The following is a 21,067-nucleotide window of genomic DNA, read 5'->3' on the forward strand; positions in this document are numbered from 1 at the left end:
GCTACTATCAGAGCATACACCAAGCACTAAGCGGCCGAATTCCGGCTCCCGGAACTGAGCCCGCGGGGGCTGCTTCTTGGAGCCTACACTTATAGGAGCTTACACCGAGCACGGAGCGGCCGAGTTCCGGCTCCCGGAACTTCCCTGGACCGGGGCTAGGAGCCCGCGGAAACTGTGTCTCGGTCCGGGTCCTGCTGAGGGCAGGTCAGGACTCACCCATTGCTTGGGTTGCCTGGCAAGGGGAACGAAATGCTGCCATTCGCATAGGATACCAACATGGCAGAGATCTGATGTCAGCAGAAAGCGGTGGAGGAGAGATCTTCATCAATACCAGCGGTGACATAAGCAGTTGGTCTCCTGGTAAGGGGGGTGAGGCTCAGTCACCCGAGTCTCCTCAATTTGTCCTCGAGCCAGAGGGAAGGAGCCGGGCCGCCGCCAGCCCCCGGAGCAGGCCCAGCGGCTCACCAGCGTGGTGACCGCGTGACCCCAATTGGAGAGGGGGCGGAGCGGAGCCGCCACCCACACCCGCCAGGTGGGCAGACCCACGACCCAGTAGTACATGGGCGTGGTAGGAGGGGCAGGGCAGAGCCGCCCTTCGCGCTTGCAAGGTAAACAGACCTGTGACAGCCTGGCGGGTCAGGCCCAGTGGCCTGCCAGTGTGGTACACACGTCACCCCAACTCGAGTAGGGGCAGAGCAGATCCTTATCCCACGCCCGGATCAGGCCCTGCCGGTGTGGTGGTCACGTGACCCCAATTGGAGTGGGGGTGGAGCGGAACCGCCACCCGTGCCCGCAGGGTGAGCAGACCAGTGATCAACCTGCAGATCAGGCCCAGGGGTCCGCAGGCGTGGTAGGAGGGGCAGGGCAGATCCGCCGCCCGCGCCTTCAAGGTAGGCAGACCTACAACAGACCGGCGGATCAGGCCCAGGAGCCTGCCGGCGGGGTACAAACACCACCCTAATTGGAGTAGTGACAGAGCAGAGTCGCCTCCCTTGCCAGGAACAGACCCAGCATCCTGCAGGCGGGGTAGTCACGACACCCCAATTGGAGTAGGGGCAAAGCAGAGCCTCCACCCGTGCCCGAAAGGTGGGCAGATCTGCGACCGACCAGCAGGACAGGCCCAGTGGCCTGCTGGTACGACAGACACGTCACCCCAATTGGAGTAGGGGCAGAACAGAGCCGCCACCAGCTCCCAGAACAGGCCCAGTGACCTGCCGGCGTGGTAGCCACGACACCCCAATTGGAATAAGGAGAGAGCAGAGCCGCCGCCCGCACCTGCAGGAAAGATACGCAAGCAGTATGAAAAGACAAGGAAAGAAAGGACCACAAGCAATGCAGGTCAACGCAACTTTAGAAGAGGTAACAGCTGCAGCAGATGGAATGTCAGATAAAGAATTCAGGATATACATGCTTCAGATGATCTGGAGTATCAAGGAAGACATTAAACAGCAAAATCAGACAATGAAAGATCACTTCGACAACGAATTACGCAAACAAATCCAGGAAGCAAAGGATCAACTATACAGGGAGATAGAGGTTATAAAAAACAAGCAATCAGAAATCCTAGAAATGCAGGAAGCAATAAACCAACTTAAAAACTCAATGGAGAATACTACCAACAGAGTAGAACACTTAGAAGATAGAACATCAGACAATGAAGACAAAGTATTTCAACTGGAAAAGAACATAGACAGCTCAGCAAGACTGTTAAGAAACCATGAGCAGAACATCCAAGAAATATGGGATAACATTAAGAGACCAAACTTAAGAGTCATTGGGATACAGGAAGGTACAGAGCTCCAAACCAAAGGAATGAGCAGTCTATTCAATGAAATAATACAAGAAAACTTCCCAGACTTGAAGAATGAGACAGAATCCCAAATCCTAGAAGCCTACAGGACGCCGAATGTGCAAAATCATAAGAGATCCACACCTAGACACATTATAATGAAGATGCCCAACATACAGAATAAGGAGAGAATTTTAAAAGCTACAAGAGAAAGGAAGCAGATTACATTTAGGGGCAAGCCAATCAGGATAACAGCTGATCTTTCAACACAGACTCTGAAAGCTAGAAGATCCTGGAATAACATATTTCAAACATTGAAAGATAATGGGTTCCAACCAAGAATTGTGTATCCAGCGAAATTAAGCTTCAGGATGGAGAATGAAATTAAAACCTTCCACGATAAACAAAAGTTTAAAGAATTCGCAGCTAGAAAACCATCTCTTCAAAACATCCTAGCCAAAGTATTACAGGAAGAGGAAATGGAAAATAACAATGAAAACCAACAGTGGGAGGTAGGACAGTAAAGGGGGGGGGGAAACAATCAAAGAGGAAAACAAACAATGTTTAGTAACAGAAATAAACAAATATGGCTGGAAGAACAACCCATATCTCAATAATAACCCTAAATGTTAATGGCTTAAACTCACCAATTAAGAGACACAGGCTAGTAGAATGGATCACAAAACAAGACCCAACAATATGCTGCCTACAGGAGACGCATTTGATAGGAAAAGACATACATAGGCTGAAGGTGAAAGGTTGGGAAAAATCATATCACTCATATGGACTTCGGAAACAAGCAGGCGTGTCCATACTCATATCAAATAAAATAGATTTCAAGCCAAAGTTAATCAAAAGAGATAAAGAGGGACACTACATACTGCTTAAGGGAACCATACACCAACAAGACATAACAATCATAAATATTTATGCCCCAAACAATGGTGCAGCTATGTTCGTCAAACAAACTCTTCTCAAGTTCAAGAGTCTAATAGACCACCACACCATAATCATGGGAGACTTCAACACACCTCTCTCGCCACTGGACAGATCTTCCAAACAAAAGTTGAATAAGGAAACTATAGAACTCAATAACACTATTAATAACCTAGACCTAATTGACATATATAGAGTATACCACCCAACATCAAGCAGTTACACTTTTTTCTCAGCAGCACATGGATCCTTCTCAAAAATAGATCATATATTATGTCACAGGGAAACTCTTAGACAATATAAAGGAGTAGAGATATTACCATGCATCTTATCTGATCATAATGGAATGAAACTGAAAATCAACGATAAAAGAAGGAAGGAAAAAGCATACATCAATTGGAGAATGAACAATAGGTTACTGAATGATCAATGGGTTATAGAAGACATCAAGGAGGAAATTAAAAAATTCTTAGAGATAAATGAAAACACAGACACAACATATCGGAATCTATGGGACACATTGAAAGCAGTTCTAAGAGGAAAATTCATTGCTTGGAGTTCATTCCTTAAAAAAAGAAAAAACCAACAAATAAATGATCTCATACTTCATCTAAAAATCCTTGAAAAAGAAGAGCAAAACAACAGCAAAAGAAGTAGAAGGCAAGAAATAATTAAAATCAGAGCTGAAATTAATGAAATCGAAACAAAAGAAACAATTGAAAAAATTGACAAAACTAAAAGTTGGTTCTTTGAAAAAATAAACAAAATCGACAGACCCTTAGCGATGCTAGTGAAGAGAAGAAGAGAGAGAACTCAAATTACTAGCATACGGGATGAAAAAGGCAATATCACAACAGACACTTCAGAAATACAGAAGATAATCAAAAACTATTTTGAATCCTTATACTCCGATAAATTAGAAGATAGTGAAGGCATAGATAAATTTCTTAAGTCATATGATCTGCCCAGATTGAGTCAGGAGGATATAGAAAACCTAAACAGACCAATATCAATTGAGGAGATAGAAGAAACCATAAAAAGACTACCAACTAAGAAAAGCCCAGGTCCCGATGGGTATACAGCAGAATTTTACAAAACCTTTAAAGAAGAACTAATACCAATACTTTTCAAGCTACTTCAGGAAATAGAAAAGGAGGGAGAACTTCCAAATTCATTCTATGAGGCCAACATCACCCTGATACCTAAACCAGACAAAGACACTTCAAAGAAAGAAAACTACAGACCAATATCTCTAATGAACCTAGATGCAAAAATCCTCAATAAAATTCTGGCGAATCGGATACAAAAACATATAAAAAAAATTGTACACCATGATCAAGTAGGATTCATCCCTGGGATGCAAGGCTGGTTCAATATACGGAAATCAATAAATGTTATTCACCACATCAATAGACTTAAAAATAAGAACCATATGATCATCTCGATAGATGCGGAAAAAGCATTTGACAAAGTACAGCATCCCTTTATGTTCAAAACTCTAGAAAAACTAGGGATAACAGGAACATACCTCAATATTGTAAAAGCAATCTATGCTAAGCCTCAGGCTAGCATTATTCTGAATGGAGAAAAACTGAAGGCATTCCCTCTAAAATCTGGAACAAGACAGGGATGCCCTCTCTCTCCACTTCTCTTCAACATAGTTCTCGAAACACTGGCCAGAGCAATTAGACAGACGAAAGAAATTAAAGGCATAAAAATAGGAAAAGAAGAAATTAAATTATCACTATTTGCAGATGATATGATTCTATATCTAGCAGACCCAAAAGGCTCTACAAAGAAACTATTAGAGCTAATAAATGAATTCAGCAAAGTGGCAGGATTTAAAATCAACACGCATAAATCAAAGGCATTCCTGTATATCAGCGACAAATCCTCTGAAATGGAAATGAGGACAACCACTCCATTCAAAATATCTTCAAAAAAAATAAAATACTTGGGAATCAACCTAACAAAAGAGGTGAAAGACTTATACAATGAAAACTACAGAACCCTAAAGAGAGAAATAGAAGAAGATCTTAGAAGATGGAAAAATATACCCTGTTCATGGATAGGCAGAACTAACATCATCAAATTGGCGATATTACCAAAAGTTCTCTATAGGTTTAATGCAATGCCAATCAAAATCCCAATGGCATTTCTTGTAGAAATAGAGAAAGCAATCATGAAATTCATATGGAAAAATAAAAGACCCAGAATAGCAAAAACAATGCTAAGCAAGAAGTGTGAATCAGGCAGTATAGCGATACCAGACTTCAAACTATACTACAGAGCAATAGTAACAAAAACAGCATGGTACTGGTACCAAAACAGGCGTGTGGACCAATGGTACAGAATAGAGGACACAGAAACCAATCCACAAAACTACAACTATCTTATATTTGATAAAGGGGCTAAAAGCATGCAATGGAGGAAGGATAGCATCTTCAACAAATGGTGCTGGGAAAACTGGAAATCCATATGCAACAAAATGAAACTGAATCCCTTTCTCTCGCCATGCACAAAAGTGAATTCAAAATGGATCAAGGAACTTGATATCAAATCAGAGACGCGCCGTCTGATAGAAGAAAAAGTTGGCTACGATCTACAGTCGGTGGGGTCGGGCTCCAAATTCCTCAATAGGACACCCATAGCACAAAAGTTAATAACTAGAATCAACAAATGGGACTTACTCAAACTAAGAAGTTTTTTCTCAGCAAAAGAAACAATAAGAGAGGTAAATAGGGAGCCTACATCCTGGGAACAAATCTTTACTCCTCACACTTCAGATAGAGCCCTAATATCCAGAGTATACAAAGAACTCAAAAAATTAGACAATAAGAGAACAAACAACCCAATCAACAAATGGGCCAAGGACCTGAACAGACACTTCACAGAGGAGGACATACAGTCAATCAACAAGTACATGAAAAAATGCTCAACATCTCTAGCTGTCAGAGAAATGCAAATCAAAACCACCCTAAGATACCATCTCACTCCAGTAAGATTGGCAGCCATTAGGAAGTCAAACAACAACAAGTGCTGGCGAGGATGTGGGGAAAAGGGTACACTTGTACATTGCTGGTGGGACTGCAGATTGGTGCAGCCAATTTGGAAAGCAGTATGGAGATTTCTTGGAAAGCTGGGAATGGAGCCACCATTTGACCCAGCTATTCCCCTTCTTGGTCTATTCCCTAAAGACCTAAAAAGAGCATGCTACAGGGACACTGCTACATCGATGTTCATAGCAGCACAGTTCACAATAGCAAGACTGTGGAACCAACCTAGATGCCCTTCAATAGACGAATGGATAAAAAAAATGTGGCATTTATACACAATGGAGTATTACTCTGCATTAAAAAATGACAAAATCATAGAATTTACAGGGAAATGGATGGCATTAGAGCAGATTATGCTAAGTGAAGCTAGCCAATCCCTAAAAAACAAATGCCAAATGTCTTCTTTGATATAAGGAAAGTAACTAAGAACAGAGTAGGGACGAAGAACAGGAGAAGAAGATTAACATTTAACAGGGATGAGAGGTGGGAGGGAAAGGGAGAGAGAAGGTAAATTGCACGGTAATGGAAGGAGACCCTCAGGGTTATACAGTGGAGGGGGTAGAGAGAGAGGAGGGGAGGGGAGGGGAGAGGTGGGGAGGGGGGAGGGTGGATGATGGGAAAGGCAGCGGAGCACAACAGACACTAGTATGGCAATTTGTAAATCAATGGATGTGTAACTGATGTGAATCTGCAATCTGTGTATGGGGTGAAGGTGGGAGTTCATAACCCACTAGAATCAAAGTGTGGAATATGATATGTCAAGAAATTTGTAATGTTTTGAACAACCCACAATAAAAAATTAAAAAAAAAAAAAAAAAAATAAATAAATAAATAAATAAAATTAATATACAGAATATATAAATAACTCAAAAAATAACACACAAAATAAATGAATAAATAACCCAATTATTAAATGAGCAAATTGATTAAACAGACATTTCTCAAAAGAAAAATTACAAATGGACAACAAACATGAAAATGTCCACCCTTTTTAGCAATTAGGGAAATACAAATCAAAACTATACTGATAGTTCATCTCATTACAGCTAGAATGGCAGCAATCAATAATACAAATAATAAAGCTCAAATGGATGCTGGGGAAAAGGAATACTTTTATGCTGTTGGTGGGACTGTAAATTAACCACTGTGAAAATTAGTATGAAGATTACTCAAGACTAGGAATGCAACCACCATATGACCCAGCTATACCCCTCATTGGTATTTAAAGTCAGCATACTATAGCAATACGTGAAAATCCATGTTTATAGCTACACAGTAGCCAAATTATGGAAGCAGCCTAGGTGACCATCAGTGGATGAATAAATAAAGAAAATTATATATGTGTATATATGAGATAATTTTATTCACCATAAAGAAGAATGAAATTACGTCATTTGCAGAAAAATGGATGTATCTTGAGAGCATTATGTTAAGTAAAAAAAAAGCCAAACTCAAAAAGTCAAGAGTCATATTTTCTTTCATATGTGGAAAGTAGATAGAAAAAAAGGGGAAAAGGCAGTGAAAATAGAAGGAGACCAACAGAATAGAGGAAGGGGACCACAGGAGGCAGGTTAGGAGATAAAAGGGAGGTACTGAGGAAAAAAATTAATTAAATTATCTTCTTATATTGTGTGCAGGTATGAATGTGTAGCAACAAATCCCACTATTATGTATAATTACAATGGACTAATAAAAGTCTTAAAAAAAATACCTGGTCTCTCTAACGTCAGAAAGGTAAAAAGAGAAAATAAACTTAAGTATAAAAAAGTATTTTTAAATTAAGTGAAAAAATAATATATTAATGTGTGTATCATCTATAATCTTACATTAATTCAAGATTATACAAATAATCATAAAATTAAAACCTCTGATATCTGGGGTTGTGACTCACAGAAAGAAAGCTTGCCCAGCATGTGTAAGTCAGTGGGTTTGAGTCTCAGCACCACATAAAAATAAATAAAATAAAGGTATTGTGTTCATCTACAAATAAAAAAATATTAAAATAATAACCCTCTGAATATCATGAAGAAGAGGAACACACTATACATATCACCATGCTATGTGATGATGAGGTGTTGTCCTAGTCAGGAATGTTGGGCAGAGGATTGAAGAAAGAGTGGGAGTTAAAAAGGCAAAGAAATAGGAGAAAGAGTTTTAGGCAGAGGCCACAGCACATACTAAAGCTCTATGAAAGGAAAAGCATAGCCCACTGGAGAAATCAAAATATTAGTTTGGCTGATGCAAGCAAATAAGAGAGAGTACATGAGACTACTGGTAGAATAGATAGCTTATTGTGTAGGGGAACAGCTCTACCATAGGCACCCTGGCAATTGCATGTTTTCACATAGACCATGTTGATAAGGCTCAACTACTGGCAGAATGGCCTACCATCCTCCTTGGAAGATAGGCAGTCTTATGAGGAGCTCTTTCTCATTTGACTCCTTAGCTTGTAGGAGGCTCCCTATCTTGCATGAGGCTGCCATGAAGCAGTTTCTCATCTGCTTTCCTGATTCCAATAAGGCATGAGACTTTCCATTTTTCCCATTTCAGACATAGCTGCAGGATAGAGTTCCTACCTCAAAAAAAGCAACCCACCATTCATGTTTGGCCCCTAAGGTCCAATGTCATCCTGTGGGATGAAGGGTGTTGAGTAGCTGATACCATGCTGATTATGCTTTGCTGTTTGTATAAGTATTAAACTGAGTCTCTTATGTCATTTCCAGCCAACTCTTCAGAAATGAGGCAAGATCATGTATAAGCTGCCATCACATTGTTGCTTAAGCACAGGTTGACCATATGACTGTGTGGAACCCTGTAGGGCATGCTAATGATTTAAATTTTAAGAGCTATAGGAAGTCACTGAAGTGTTTTTAACCAAACAAGAGACATCTCAGATTTGTATTGTGAAAAACATTACTCTATGAAAAGTAATATGGAGAAGAGATTTGAGATAGAACAAAATGGATGCAACAAAACTAGTTAAGAAGCTACTATAGGAGTCTAGGCAAAAAAAAAAAAAAAAATGATGTTAACTCAGTCTATAGTAATGGTAGTAGTAAAACCAGAAAAATAGGCTGATTTGAGAGACATAGAAAGTAAAAATATTTTTAATGAAGAATCAAGTGAAGTGTTTTTCTTTCTTAAGCAGCACACTGCCTCCTCTGAAGTTTTATTGCTTTTTTTTTAGTTTAGCAATATCTACCTTAAATTTTTTAAAGTTTACTCAATACTTCAGGGTTATATAGAAAAATATAAGGAAACACCTTGCCTGTTTATTTCCCCTTCACAGATACCTCCTTTCTTGAGCCCTACATCCTCTTCTTAATACAATGGAAGCCTGCCTTATAGCTGTCATCCTGGAACTTCCTTTCATTAAGCTAAATAAGCTGAATTCACTATACCTGAATTCTTTTGACTTTTTCTTTCCTGGTAACTCTCTTGTTTTATTGGTGCTCATCCTGAAGCAACTACCTAAGAATGAATGTATAAGAGTGAAACTTAAGAACCTTTGAATGTACTGAGTCTTTATTTTACTTTTGCACTTAATTAAGAATGTGATTGGATATAAAGAACACAGGATTGAAAATCATTTTTTCTTTGGAATTTATGTCCATTATCTTCTAATATCCAATTTGCTCATAAAAGACCTTAGTTTTTTTCTTGGAAACATTTATGATTTTCTGTTTGTCATGATGTTCTGAAATGTTGTAATTATGCCTTATCTTTCATTCACCCTAATTAGTATTAAGTGAGCCTTTTTGAGGTGCAGATTTGTAGCTTATTTTAGATCTAGAAAATTTTCTCAATATTTTTCTTCTAATTCTCATTTTTCTGGAATATTTGTTAGTCAGATAGTAGGCTCCTAGATTGCCTCCTTTGTCTCTTAAATTCACTCTCTCCCTTTCTTTTTCTTTCATTTAGTGTTTTTGTTTTTATAATTATAGTTTACTTCCCTGTACTTGCTCTTGTCCTTTTTTCCCCTTAGGAATCCTATTTAGTTTTATGGTTGCAATTTAATCTTTAATTTCTCTGAAGTTAATATTTGAAGTTTTATATTGTTTTATTACATTTCTGAATTATTCTGTTGATGTTTCATCTACTATTTATTTATATTGTTCTATAATTTTCCTCACATATCTGGTCATCCTTGGTTGTTTGCCTATAAGGTATTTCTGTTACATTTTCATTTCAATAAGAGAAAAGTAATTAATGCAGAGGTTAAATAACATGGTCAAGACCATACTCTTAATAATGAGCAAATTTGGCATTCTAATTCCTGTAGTCTAATTCCAGAGTCTAATCTCTCAACAATTTTGCCTCTCTGGTAATACTAATTGTTTTAGAGCTACTCAAAGGATTCATTTAATGTATTTAGAGAAGGAATTTATTATTTTGGGAATGGGAAAATTGAGAAGAAATGCCTTGCAAGTTTTTTTTTTTCCAATAAGGGATAGAGTTGCTTCGTCTCTTAATCCAAGTACTTCACACACAACTGCATTTTTAAATATCGCCACAAGATGGTGTACAATGACTACGCACAAACATTTGCTGCCCGCAGCAAAAACTGACCCAGGATATGGATGTCTATCAGTTTCTAAGAGCTCCCCAATATTTCAAAGCAGAGTTGGCACATCTTGTCAGGAATAAGAATTGTATACAAGTCCATTAAGAATGCTAGCACATGGATGTTATCTAAATGTCAAAAAATTTTTTCCCTGTATTTTTGTTAGAAATGGTACTTAGACCTAGGCAGTAGGGCATGCCTATAATTCCCACTACTTATGAGGCTGAGACAGAAGGATCACATGTTCAAGGCCAGCCTGGGAAACTAAGGAAGTAGCTCAGTGATAGAACAGCCCTGGGTTCAATGCCATGTAGTATGTAAGTGCTTCTTCAGCCACCCTACATTCTGAGAATAATCTGAATTTGTCTTATTAACAAATATGGAGATTGATAATTTAAAAAAATAAGGCTCTCAGAGAATATTAATCTAAACCATACTTTTCAGTATACTTTCAAGATAGCAGATCCTATATTATCACAATCTGAGATGCATAAAGTTTCATAGTTATAACACATGAAATTTTGATTAACATGTTTTTACAGCCCCCAGTTCTAAGTCAAGCAAATTTATTAATGATACTAACTAGAAATGTATTGAATTATATGCTCTGAAATAAATATAAGACACTTTCCAATAATATAGTGGTTCAACTTAATGTTTTTTTCAATTTTATGATGGTTAGAAAATGATATGTTTCAGTAGAAACCATACTTCAATTTTTGAATTATTCCAGGGGTAGCACTATGTACACAATATGTACACAATATTCTCTCTTGTGATGCTAGGCAGTGGCAGTGAGATATAGCTTTATCAGCCACATAATTATGAGGGTAAACAATAGATTGTCTACAGTGTACTATGTTGCTAAGCTATGATGTTCAGTAATTTAGTATTAAGGTGCATTTTTGATTCATGATATGGGCTTATCAGGATATAACCTCATCATCATAAGTCAAAAAGCATCAACATTAGTTTGTATAATTTAATAACATGATCTGACAAGAGATCAGAACAGCTGAAATTTGGATTGTGTTACAACTGTAGTAGGGTAAAACTATGGTCTCTTCTTTGTGTTTGTTACTAAGAAAGAGAATGTAGCCAGTGAATATATGTTATGTTTAAAGGTATAAAAATATTTTTTATTTGAGAATATATGAATTTTCATGTAAAAACTGAACTGTACAATCAGGATGTATGTAAATTCACAAGATTTGGGATGGGTGTATAGATATATATGCAAAAGGTGTATATTTGTGTGTGTGAATGTAATAAAACATTACTTGTCTGATAGAGTGCATGATCTGTCTGCTTTCCACAGGATTTTCCTGAGTATAAGGGGAACTTCTGCCTATAAAAAAGGCTCGTGAGAGTAGAAAGTATAGCAGACATTCCAGCTTTCACTACAGGTGCAAGTAAGAGAAACAATCAAAGAAACAATTCAAGCCATTTTTAAAGAAATAACTGTTGGTGAGTAGAAAAAAATATGCAAACACAGGACAGAGCTTGTGAATGGCTGCCCTTCCCTGTGTCTTCATGTAGTCTTCCCTCCATCTGTGTCAGTGTCCTAATTTCCTCTTTCCATAAGAAGACCAGTCATTTTGGATTAGAGTCCTTAATGATTTTAATTTAATTACCTTTTTATAGACCCTCTCTACAAATACAGTCACATTATGAGGACTTCAACATATGAATTCAGCCTACAATACCCAGGAATATGTATTGAAATTTTTTTTCTCATACTCCATGAGTTGCCTTTACTCTCTTATTGGTGTATGTTGATGAACAGTTCTTAATTTTAACACAGTCAAATTTACCAAATGCTTTATAATTAGAACTTTTTGTGTGCTATTAAATCTATATATTCCAAGGCCTGAAAAATCTGTTTTTCCTCTAAAAGTTTTATTGTTTCTCTTTTACATTTAAATCAGCAATCTATTTAGAAGGAAGTATTGTTCAGAGTATGAGTTTGGGACCAAGATATGATCTATATTAGTCTATTTTCTGTTGCTCTAACAAAATACTGGAGGCTGGGTACATTAAAAAGAAATTTATTTAGTTCAGTTTTGGAGTATATTGAAGCTCAGAGGAATACAGTGGTTTGGCCTCTGGTTAGGGACCATTTCACTATATCACAATGTAGAGGAGAAGTGAAAACTACCTGCAAAAAGAAGGGGGCAAGCATGTGGAATGGACGCACTTTATAAAAACCTGCTGCTCTTGGAAGAACTCACTTACTCTAGGAGACCAGCATGAATCCTTTCCAAGGGTAGGCATGACCCAATCACCTTCCATTATGCCCCACCTTTTAAAAGTTCTATCTCAAAACCACAAGACTATAGATCAATCTTTCAGGATATGAATCTCTGGGGAACACATTCAAACCATATCCAGCACAATTTTGTTTTCCAATATGAACATTCAATTAATCTAGTCTCATTTATTGAAAGACTATTTTTTCTCTACTGTGCTTTGTCATAAATCATTGCTTATATAACTATAGGTCTGTTTCTGAATCTTAATCTATTCTATTAGTTAATGTGTCTATCCTTATGCATACATCAAAATCTCTTAGTATCTATTGATTAAGAGGTCCTGATATCTAGTATAGTCTCCCAGATATATCTTTCTTCAAGACTGTCCTGAATATTCTTGTTATTTTGAACTTTCACATGAATCTTATAGTTACCTGTTGTTTCAGAAAAAAGCAAACAACAATAACAACAAAAAACCCACTGGGGTTTGGGATCGGGATTATATTGAACCTAAAGATTAATTTGAGAACTGACATCTTTTATAACATGAAATCTTTCAGTCCTTGAAATAGCATATCACTTGATTAATTTATGTTTTCCTTAATTTCCTCTTAATAGTAATTTTTAGTTTTCATGTATTGGTCTTGAACATCTTTTATTATAGCATTATTAAGTATATATTTTTGATGTTATGGTAAGTGGTTTTACCACCTCCTCATACCACCACCCTGGAAACAAGGCCTTTAAGACATGGGCCTTTAGGGGACATTCAAGACCCAAACTTTAGCATGTAGGTTTAACTAGGTAGCTTTTCATAGTTGCTGCTGTAGGAGCACCAGCCTGCTACAAACTACTATATCCTGTTCCAAAATGAAAGCTCTTTTGTGTTCTCTAAAGAGGAATGAATTGAGTACTCAGTGGTTCACAGATTATTTGTAAATATACTCTTTCTGCCACTACTCAATGCAGTTTCTACCTATTATAACTACCAATACCATTCAGAGTAAACGACTATTCAGGCACTTTGGTATAAGCTACAGCTCTCATATTCTCTAGTATCTGTTAACAGCTCCCTTTACAGAGTGAAAACAGTGACAATAGAAGCAAGTGAGTGAGGAACAGCTACATGTTTCATAGTCCAATCTACAAAACAAACACTAACAACTGTTAGTACTTGGAGGCATAGATAGTCTACCATGTAGAAGAACTATTCCAAGTGATTTTAAAACCCATTAATTTGACTGTATATAAATAGATATATTCTGAGAACAAAAATATCTACAAAATATTCTTAAATTTTAATAATCACATTAAGCGGAATAGCTTGGTATTGCTATCCTTTATATTGTTCATTGTGAGTATATTGTGTATGAATGATTGAAAATTAGCAACATTTTATCATTTTTTGAGTCACTAAAACCATATTTCTCAGCATGATATAAAAGAGATATAGATATTTGAGTTAAGGATAAAGCCTATATTCCTGAATTTGATTTGGACTTGTAAGAATGAGTTATGCATATGAGTATGATGAATTTTATCTTTTAAAACAAAATTACATATTTCCTAACTCTGCATGGAAAAATCCAAGTGATCACTCAATGGCAAGGAATTCCTCTAGGACACAGATTGTGATGTCAGAAAACTACTATTATTAAAAGAAACCAAGGCTCCTTGGAGAAAAGGGTTATTAAAGGGATGAAGCTAGAAATATACAAGCTGAACCTGGAATAGCATATCAGCCTGGACAGAAGGAAGCTGTCAAAACTACCAGGGACTCGGGGGTCAATATCTACCACATTTATGAGACAATTAGTAACTTGAACATTGATTCAATATTGGATGGCATTAATTTTTATATAATAAAGTAAAGCAGTTATGTTTTGGTGAAAACATCCTTACCATTTACAAATATACAATGAAATATTCACATAGTGAATAATATATCTGTGATTTGCTTTAACATATGAAAGGAAAAACTGAAATGAGGTATAGCTAAAACAATATTAGCCATGAGTTAATCACTATTTTTTTTCTTAAAGAGAGAGAGAGAGAGAGAGAATTTTTAAATATTTATTTATTTATTTTTTAGTTTTCAGAGGACACAATATCTTTGTTTGTATGTGGTGCTAAGGATCGAACCTGGGCCGCACGCATGCCAGGCGAGTGCGCTACTGCTTCAGCCATATCCCCAGCCCCAAGTTGATCACTATTTAAGGTAGCTAATGAATACCTGAGAGTTCATTATACATTTCTGTCTACTTTTATGTACGTTGGAAATTCCCATCACAAAAAAAATTTAATTTATTTTCATTCTAGTTTGCCTCATCAAATCTGTAGATTCTTGTACATCACTTGCTCTCCCTCTGATAATGGCCATAAGAATGAACTTGGTATGAGAAAGGGGAAATGTATATAAAAAGACTAATAAAATAGCATGTGTTCTAAACATCAAACAATGACAAATATTAACTACAAGAAAACATTTCTACTATATATTACTAATGTAAATATTATAAGGTCTAAATATCTAGTTCTAGAGTATCCATAATCTGGCTAGAGCTATTTACCTTTATTGGGGCCTGCTACAGTAGATCCAGCTGAATATTTAGAATGGGAAATCTCCATTTCTGATTTTCTTTGTATAATTATTTGATTTCCAAACCTCTTGGGTCCTAAGTAAAAGACTGTAAATTTCTGCTGAATATCAAGTCCAACTGAAAAGAGAAAAAAGTAAATAAGTGCTCATTTAAGTCATATAAGTCCAAAAATGAGACCATTTATTTCTTTTTATATCTCTTGTATTATTGTAACTCTAGAGTTGAGAAGTCCAGGAAATGAAAACAATTCAAAAAGGTTAAAAAATATAACCAATGAAAATTCAAACATTCATTTTAATAAAAATAAGTCAATATTCCCATAATAATTGAAATTCAACTATCTAGAAAGAAAATGTTTATAAATGAACAAAATATGAATTATATTATCTTGTCCATGTTACCTATTCCATATCTAATACGTGAAACTTCCCTTAAAGTTTATTCATATTATTTAAATATAATATTTTAACATAATAGCTTTATTTTTTTCTGTATCAACATAAAGGAAATAATGTTTAAATATTATTGTATTTTTTTACATTTATATCTTCATTACTTTAATTAACATACCAAAATCAGAACTAATTAGATTTATGCTAAGATCTTCAGATATAAGAGCTCTCTTCACATCAATTTTTTTAGTCCAATTTCCAGTTTTGATCAAAGCAGAATCCCTGAAAATAGTAATGCATAATTTAAATAGTGATCCAAATACTAAATGAAATAGCATTAAATCCTAATGGCTGACTGTCTCTAACATAGGTACTCTGTAGTAGTAGAGTGAAATTGATTACTAAAAACTACTTTACCCAAATTCTGAGGAGGGAGAATAAAGTATCAGAGGAGTTATGGTGACCATAATTTTCTTAACTATAACTATCTCCAATTTTCATTGATTCATTTGAGGCCCATCTGGAATATATAGCTGCTACCAATAACACATGAGCTTGTCCCTAAGTCACTACCATATTAAAGTGGCTTTACATAGTTACATTTATTTGTAAGAAAAACTTAAATAATATCTCTTTTTTAAAAAGAAATACCCTTTTTTTTGGGTTGCTGATGGACCTTTACTTTATTCATTTATTTATATGCAGTGCTGAGAATCGAACCCAGTGCCTCACACATGCAAGACAAATGCTCTATCATGAACCAAAGCCCCAGACCTCCAATAATATCTTTAAAATTGTTCTGAAATAGTTTGTATCTAATAATATCACAAACAAACCAGCCACCAATTTTATAATTAAATTTAGTTTAGTCTCAGACAGTCAGGGCTATCATTAGATTTAAGATTCACAGAAAACAAAGATTTGTACAACAGCATATTCTAAATGTACCATGGTTAATTGCAGAGAGCAGTTACCAATGAAAGAATTATCTTATTATTTCTGCAGTCTCTTTAGTAACCTTGTATATGACCTTTTGGGAAGGTATCCTTTATACTGTCAACCATTAGGAGATTCCCATCTTAGATTCACTGTCATTCCTGTGCTTACAAATACAGTAACATAATTAGGAGCATAGGTTCTGGAATAGGAATGCTTAGGTTCAAATCTAGACTTTGCTATGAACTATATATGACCTTGGCAGAAATTACTATTCTTTTTCTCAATTTACTCCTCTACAAAATGTAGATGATGATAGCTCCTGTCTCATATAAATATTAAACAATTAAATATTTGGAACCATCCAAGTAGTAGCTATATAGCTGGAATGAAAATCCTTAACAGTTTGCTATGATATCCTGGAAGAAAATAATAGTTTCTGGAAAAATTATACCATGGCATGCTAGAGAACTAAGCATAGGAAGGGTACCTCCATTTATACATGTGATCTGGTGGCCTGGATCCTACAACTAAGCACAGTAGTTTGTTAGATTTTAATCTGGAAATAGAAGATAAATTTTGAGATGAGTAGGAGGAAAACTATCAGAAAAGTAGGAAGGCCATAAATGACTGGAGAAAAGCAGCAAAATAAGAAAGATCTCCTAAAGTTCATCTATTTACTTGTTTCGGATTTTACGCTTTGTTCATTTGAATACTAAATATAAAAATCTAAATAGACCTAATGTAAATACTGTCCTTAATAGACAAATTAAAAAACTACCCCATTATTGTCTTAGGAAAATGTAATTAAGTTGATTCCACAGTGTTATTTTTACTCTATTTTTCAGTAAAAATTTTTTATTTACAGTATATGCTTAGAAATAAAATCAAATAAATGTCATAATTACTTACATAACTCTGTGCTTAAAAACCACTTGATTATCTGCATCACCTATGATTAAGGTAACATAGTGAGAATCTGGTGCTGTTCTTTTATTTTGTAGCTGTTCAAAGTTCCTTAATATAATGGTCACTAATATTTCAGCCACAGTATCACTATATCTTGTAATCTTCAAAAAAGGATAGGCATAAGAAATGTTAAAATATAACATTATTACTCACACTCAGTTCTAAGTCTAGTAATGGGAGCTTTATTCCTGAAAAGAACCAAAATATTTAATAAACAAAATATTTACCTGTTCCACTTCAAGTTCATATTTTGGCAGATATAACACAGCTTCTTTTATTTGGGTTCCAAAAGGGGGGTGTCTATTTAAAATCTAAACATATTTACATCATTATATTCTTACCACAACACTTGAAACTTTTTTAGTAAAATGTTTTTAGGATAAGGTTTTATTAATGATAATGAAGTTATAATACTTATGAATATAAAAAAGAAAATAATTCAAAAGAAAAGAAGATACCAAAATTAGGTTCTAAAATTTAAATAGAATTAAGGTAACATTGGGAATAAGTAAATACTGAATACCAGTTCAAGTTCCCTTGCATCTGTATCTTCTATTTTTTTAAAGGAGGTCAAACCTGCATTCACCATGGTTTTTGACAATGTTATACCTATGGAAAAGTAATCAAAGGACAATTTTTAAATAATCCATTTAAAATGAAATCTATACCTTAATTATTTAATAACATATTAGTAAGAACGTTTTTAAAGATAGAACTTTTAAAAAAAGATTCAGTCAAATATCTAACTGCTATGGTTTGGATATGGTTTGAGTGTTCCCTTAAGGTTTGTGTGCTCCATGCTTGATCCTAAGTGTGGCAGTACTGAGTGGGAGAAACTTTGTTTACTATTATTTTATTTTTATTACTTTATTTACTATTATTGAAAACAGGTAAAAAGTTCAAATACAAATGACTGATATAATTTTCTGGTAATTGAGAATATCCAAGATTGTTACCTTTGTACCTTGGCATTGAGATCACAGCAAAATATTAGTCACAGAAGTGAAAGAAACAGCACCATATAGTTAGTTACCTAATTACTAAAAGAAAAGTTTACTCTTGGTATGAAAACAAATTTTAAAATAAGAGTATTTTTATTAGATTTCTTATGTACTATTCAGCTACTTTCAAAAGGAATCATTTAAGCAGGAGCAAATGAAAACCAGATTTTCAAAGTACAGTACAGTATCTTATTTATATCTATAAACACATATTTTCCTAAATGGTTTATAAACAGAATAATTTGCTTAATGGTGAAATATGAAATAAATTGCTGACATTACCAAACTGGCTTCCTGTATGCAGTACCTACCAATTTTTTCTAGCTGTTTGGATACATGCAGAGAGTTTTCCCATAGTTTGCATCTAAAACATTTAGCTAAAATCAAACTATTCAACAGTACGGCAAACTTCTTTTCCTGAGCAGCCACAAAATCTGACAACCCTGAAAAACATATTTTTTCAATATTAAACCCAGTACTAACTTATTGGAAAAATATTGAAAACCCACTAATCCTGTAACATACATCTTGTAATTCGTGAGCCATTTCTGAAAATCTTTGAGGTGTCTTGTGTCAAAGCAAAATCTTGTATTGGAATACATCCTAATTGAGCCTGTATAAGACTTGAAGAAAGAAGAAATTTCATTATTTTATTGTAAAAGCTAGAATCTCACAGTATTTGACATTTTTATTTTCATTTATTTATTTTGGGGTTACGGGGATTGATCTCAGGGGCACTCAACCATTGAGCCACATCCCCAGCCCTATCTTGTATTTTATTTAGAGACAGGGTTTCACTGAGTTGCTTAGCACCTCACAGTTGCTGAGGCTGGCTTTGAACTTGGTAATCCTCCTGCCTAAGTCTTCCAAGCTGCTGGGATTACAGTCATGTGCTATTGCGCCTGGCAGTATTTGACATTATTGACTCAAGTATTTCTTCTTAGAATTATCTATGCTTGATTTCCACGTACTGCATGATTCTGTATCTTGCATTATTATTATTGCAGGTCATTATTGACTTACTTTTCCCAACCCTTAAATATTCAGTCCTTATTATTATTTTTTATTTTTTAACTCTTCTATACTCACTCAATATCCCTTTCTCTCAAAAATCTTTTATTTAACAAAGAAGGAACTGATGTAAAAATGTGGATGAGGTGCTTTTAAATACAGATAAGTAAAACTCTTTAAGATGTCTTGAGATACACAAATGCGGGATATATTCATTACATCTGAAGTAAAAATACTTTATTTAATATAAGTATTTCCATTAATAAATAGGACACTTTTCAATATCAAACCTCCCTGTTGGAAGTCTTATTACAAGTAGTAATAAAACAGGAATGGGAGAAAGAACAGGGATTCCACTAGGTATAGAACCAAGACACAGGGCTAACTATTGCTTTCCACCAGATAAAGCAAGCCGTGATGTACTGTGATCTTAATTTCCTATGATTGTCCTCACACTCTCAGGTGTGATGGTCCCTCTGCCCCTAACCAGCATAGCAGACATAGCAGTATAATCTTAATTTACTCTTCCAGTTACTACTCCTCCATACAAAATCCTCATTTTTAGCAAGAGTTATCCACAGGCATATATGCATGCTTTTACTCAGGTTTTTTCTCCCCAAATGCCACTACCATTCAAAAGACATTGATTATATGTATTTTAATGTGCCCATTATTTTAAAAAAATTTAGTTGTATATGGACACAATACATTTATTCTATTTTTATTTTTATGTGGTGCTCAGGATCGAACCGAGTACCTCACATATCTAGGCAAGCATTCTAACACTGAGCCACAACCCAGCTCTGCCCATTATTTTTATATGCATAGTTTTCATTCAAGCTAAATAGAAAGCTCCTGATTATGAGAAGCATATTCTGTTGTCTATCTTGCCTCAACAGAACACATTCTCAACAAATATTTGTTGATTAAAAATATCCACAGTTCATTTTAATTAACACCTCAGAGTTCTTGGAAATTAATTCTATATCTATATTTTGACTACTTACTTTTATTTACATGTTCTTATTAAGAAAAGCAAATTTAAAATGTTTTAAAACTTTAAAAAATTTCATAAATATGAATGTTAAGACATTTAAAAATAATATTATTACCAATTTACTTTCATTTCCCTTGTTTTAATTCTTCCTTCCATTGGAAATCTATAAATAAAAACCCAAGGCAAAAATTTTATTATTTGTTTCCACTAAATAAACCACTTAAAATTATTTAAAAGATATGTAATTTCTGTACCTGATGGTTACCCGATTTGGATCTTTGTTCAAAGTATTCAGTGTTTTCTTTTCATTTATCCTTAACTGCACATCTAGAAATTCATTGCAGCTAGCTATCATTGCAACCTATAAAATTTAAGCATTTGTCAATTTAATTAAGTACACTTTTTTATTTCCTTTCTTTCATCTTCTTTCTCTAAATTTATTTATTTTTTTATGTTGTCTTGGGCCATCATAGTTTTATTAGTTAACATAACAGTTAAAAACCTGCCTTATACATTTTGCTTTTTTAAGGATTTACTTATTTACTACATCTTATGTACGTACAT

At 35.1% G+C, this 21,067-nt stretch overlaps 1 protein-coding gene across 1 annotated transcript in view; it reads right to left on the reverse strand.

The window, feature by feature from the left end:
- The window catches only part of Hfm1 (helicase for meiosis 1), a 96,812-nt gene that overhangs the window by 21,877 nt on the left and 53,868 nt on the right, over positions 1 to 21,067 (reverse strand). The window contains exons 21-29 of the mRNA XM_058585152.1: positions 20,758 to 20,864; positions 20,619 to 20,666; positions 19,021 to 19,118; positions 18,807 to 18,938; positions 18,018 to 18,103; positions 17,722 to 17,805; positions 17,438 to 17,595; positions 15,768 to 15,871; positions 15,168 to 15,314 (exon numbers count right to left, since the gene is read on the reverse strand). Of these exons, the coding sequence (XP_058441135.1) occupies positions 15,168 to 15,314; positions 15,768 to 15,871; positions 17,438 to 17,595; positions 17,722 to 17,805; positions 18,018 to 18,103; positions 18,807 to 18,938; positions 19,021 to 19,118; positions 20,619 to 20,666; positions 20,758 to 20,864 (964 nt within the window). The remainder of the gene's footprint in view (positions 1 to 15,167; positions 15,315 to 15,767; positions 15,872 to 17,437; positions 17,596 to 17,721; positions 17,806 to 18,017; positions 18,104 to 18,806; positions 18,939 to 19,020; positions 19,119 to 20,618; positions 20,667 to 20,757; positions 20,865 to 21,067) is intronic.

This window comes from Marmota monax, unplaced genomic scaffold (assembly GCF_021218885.2).
Source record: "Marmota monax isolate L192 unplaced genomic scaffold, Marmota_monax_Labrador192_F-V1.1 WCK01_AAM20220418_F8-fsc00070, whole genome shotgun sequence".
NCBI classification, from domain to species: domain Eukaryota; kingdom Metazoa; phylum Chordata; class Mammalia; order Rodentia; family Sciuridae; genus Marmota; species Marmota monax.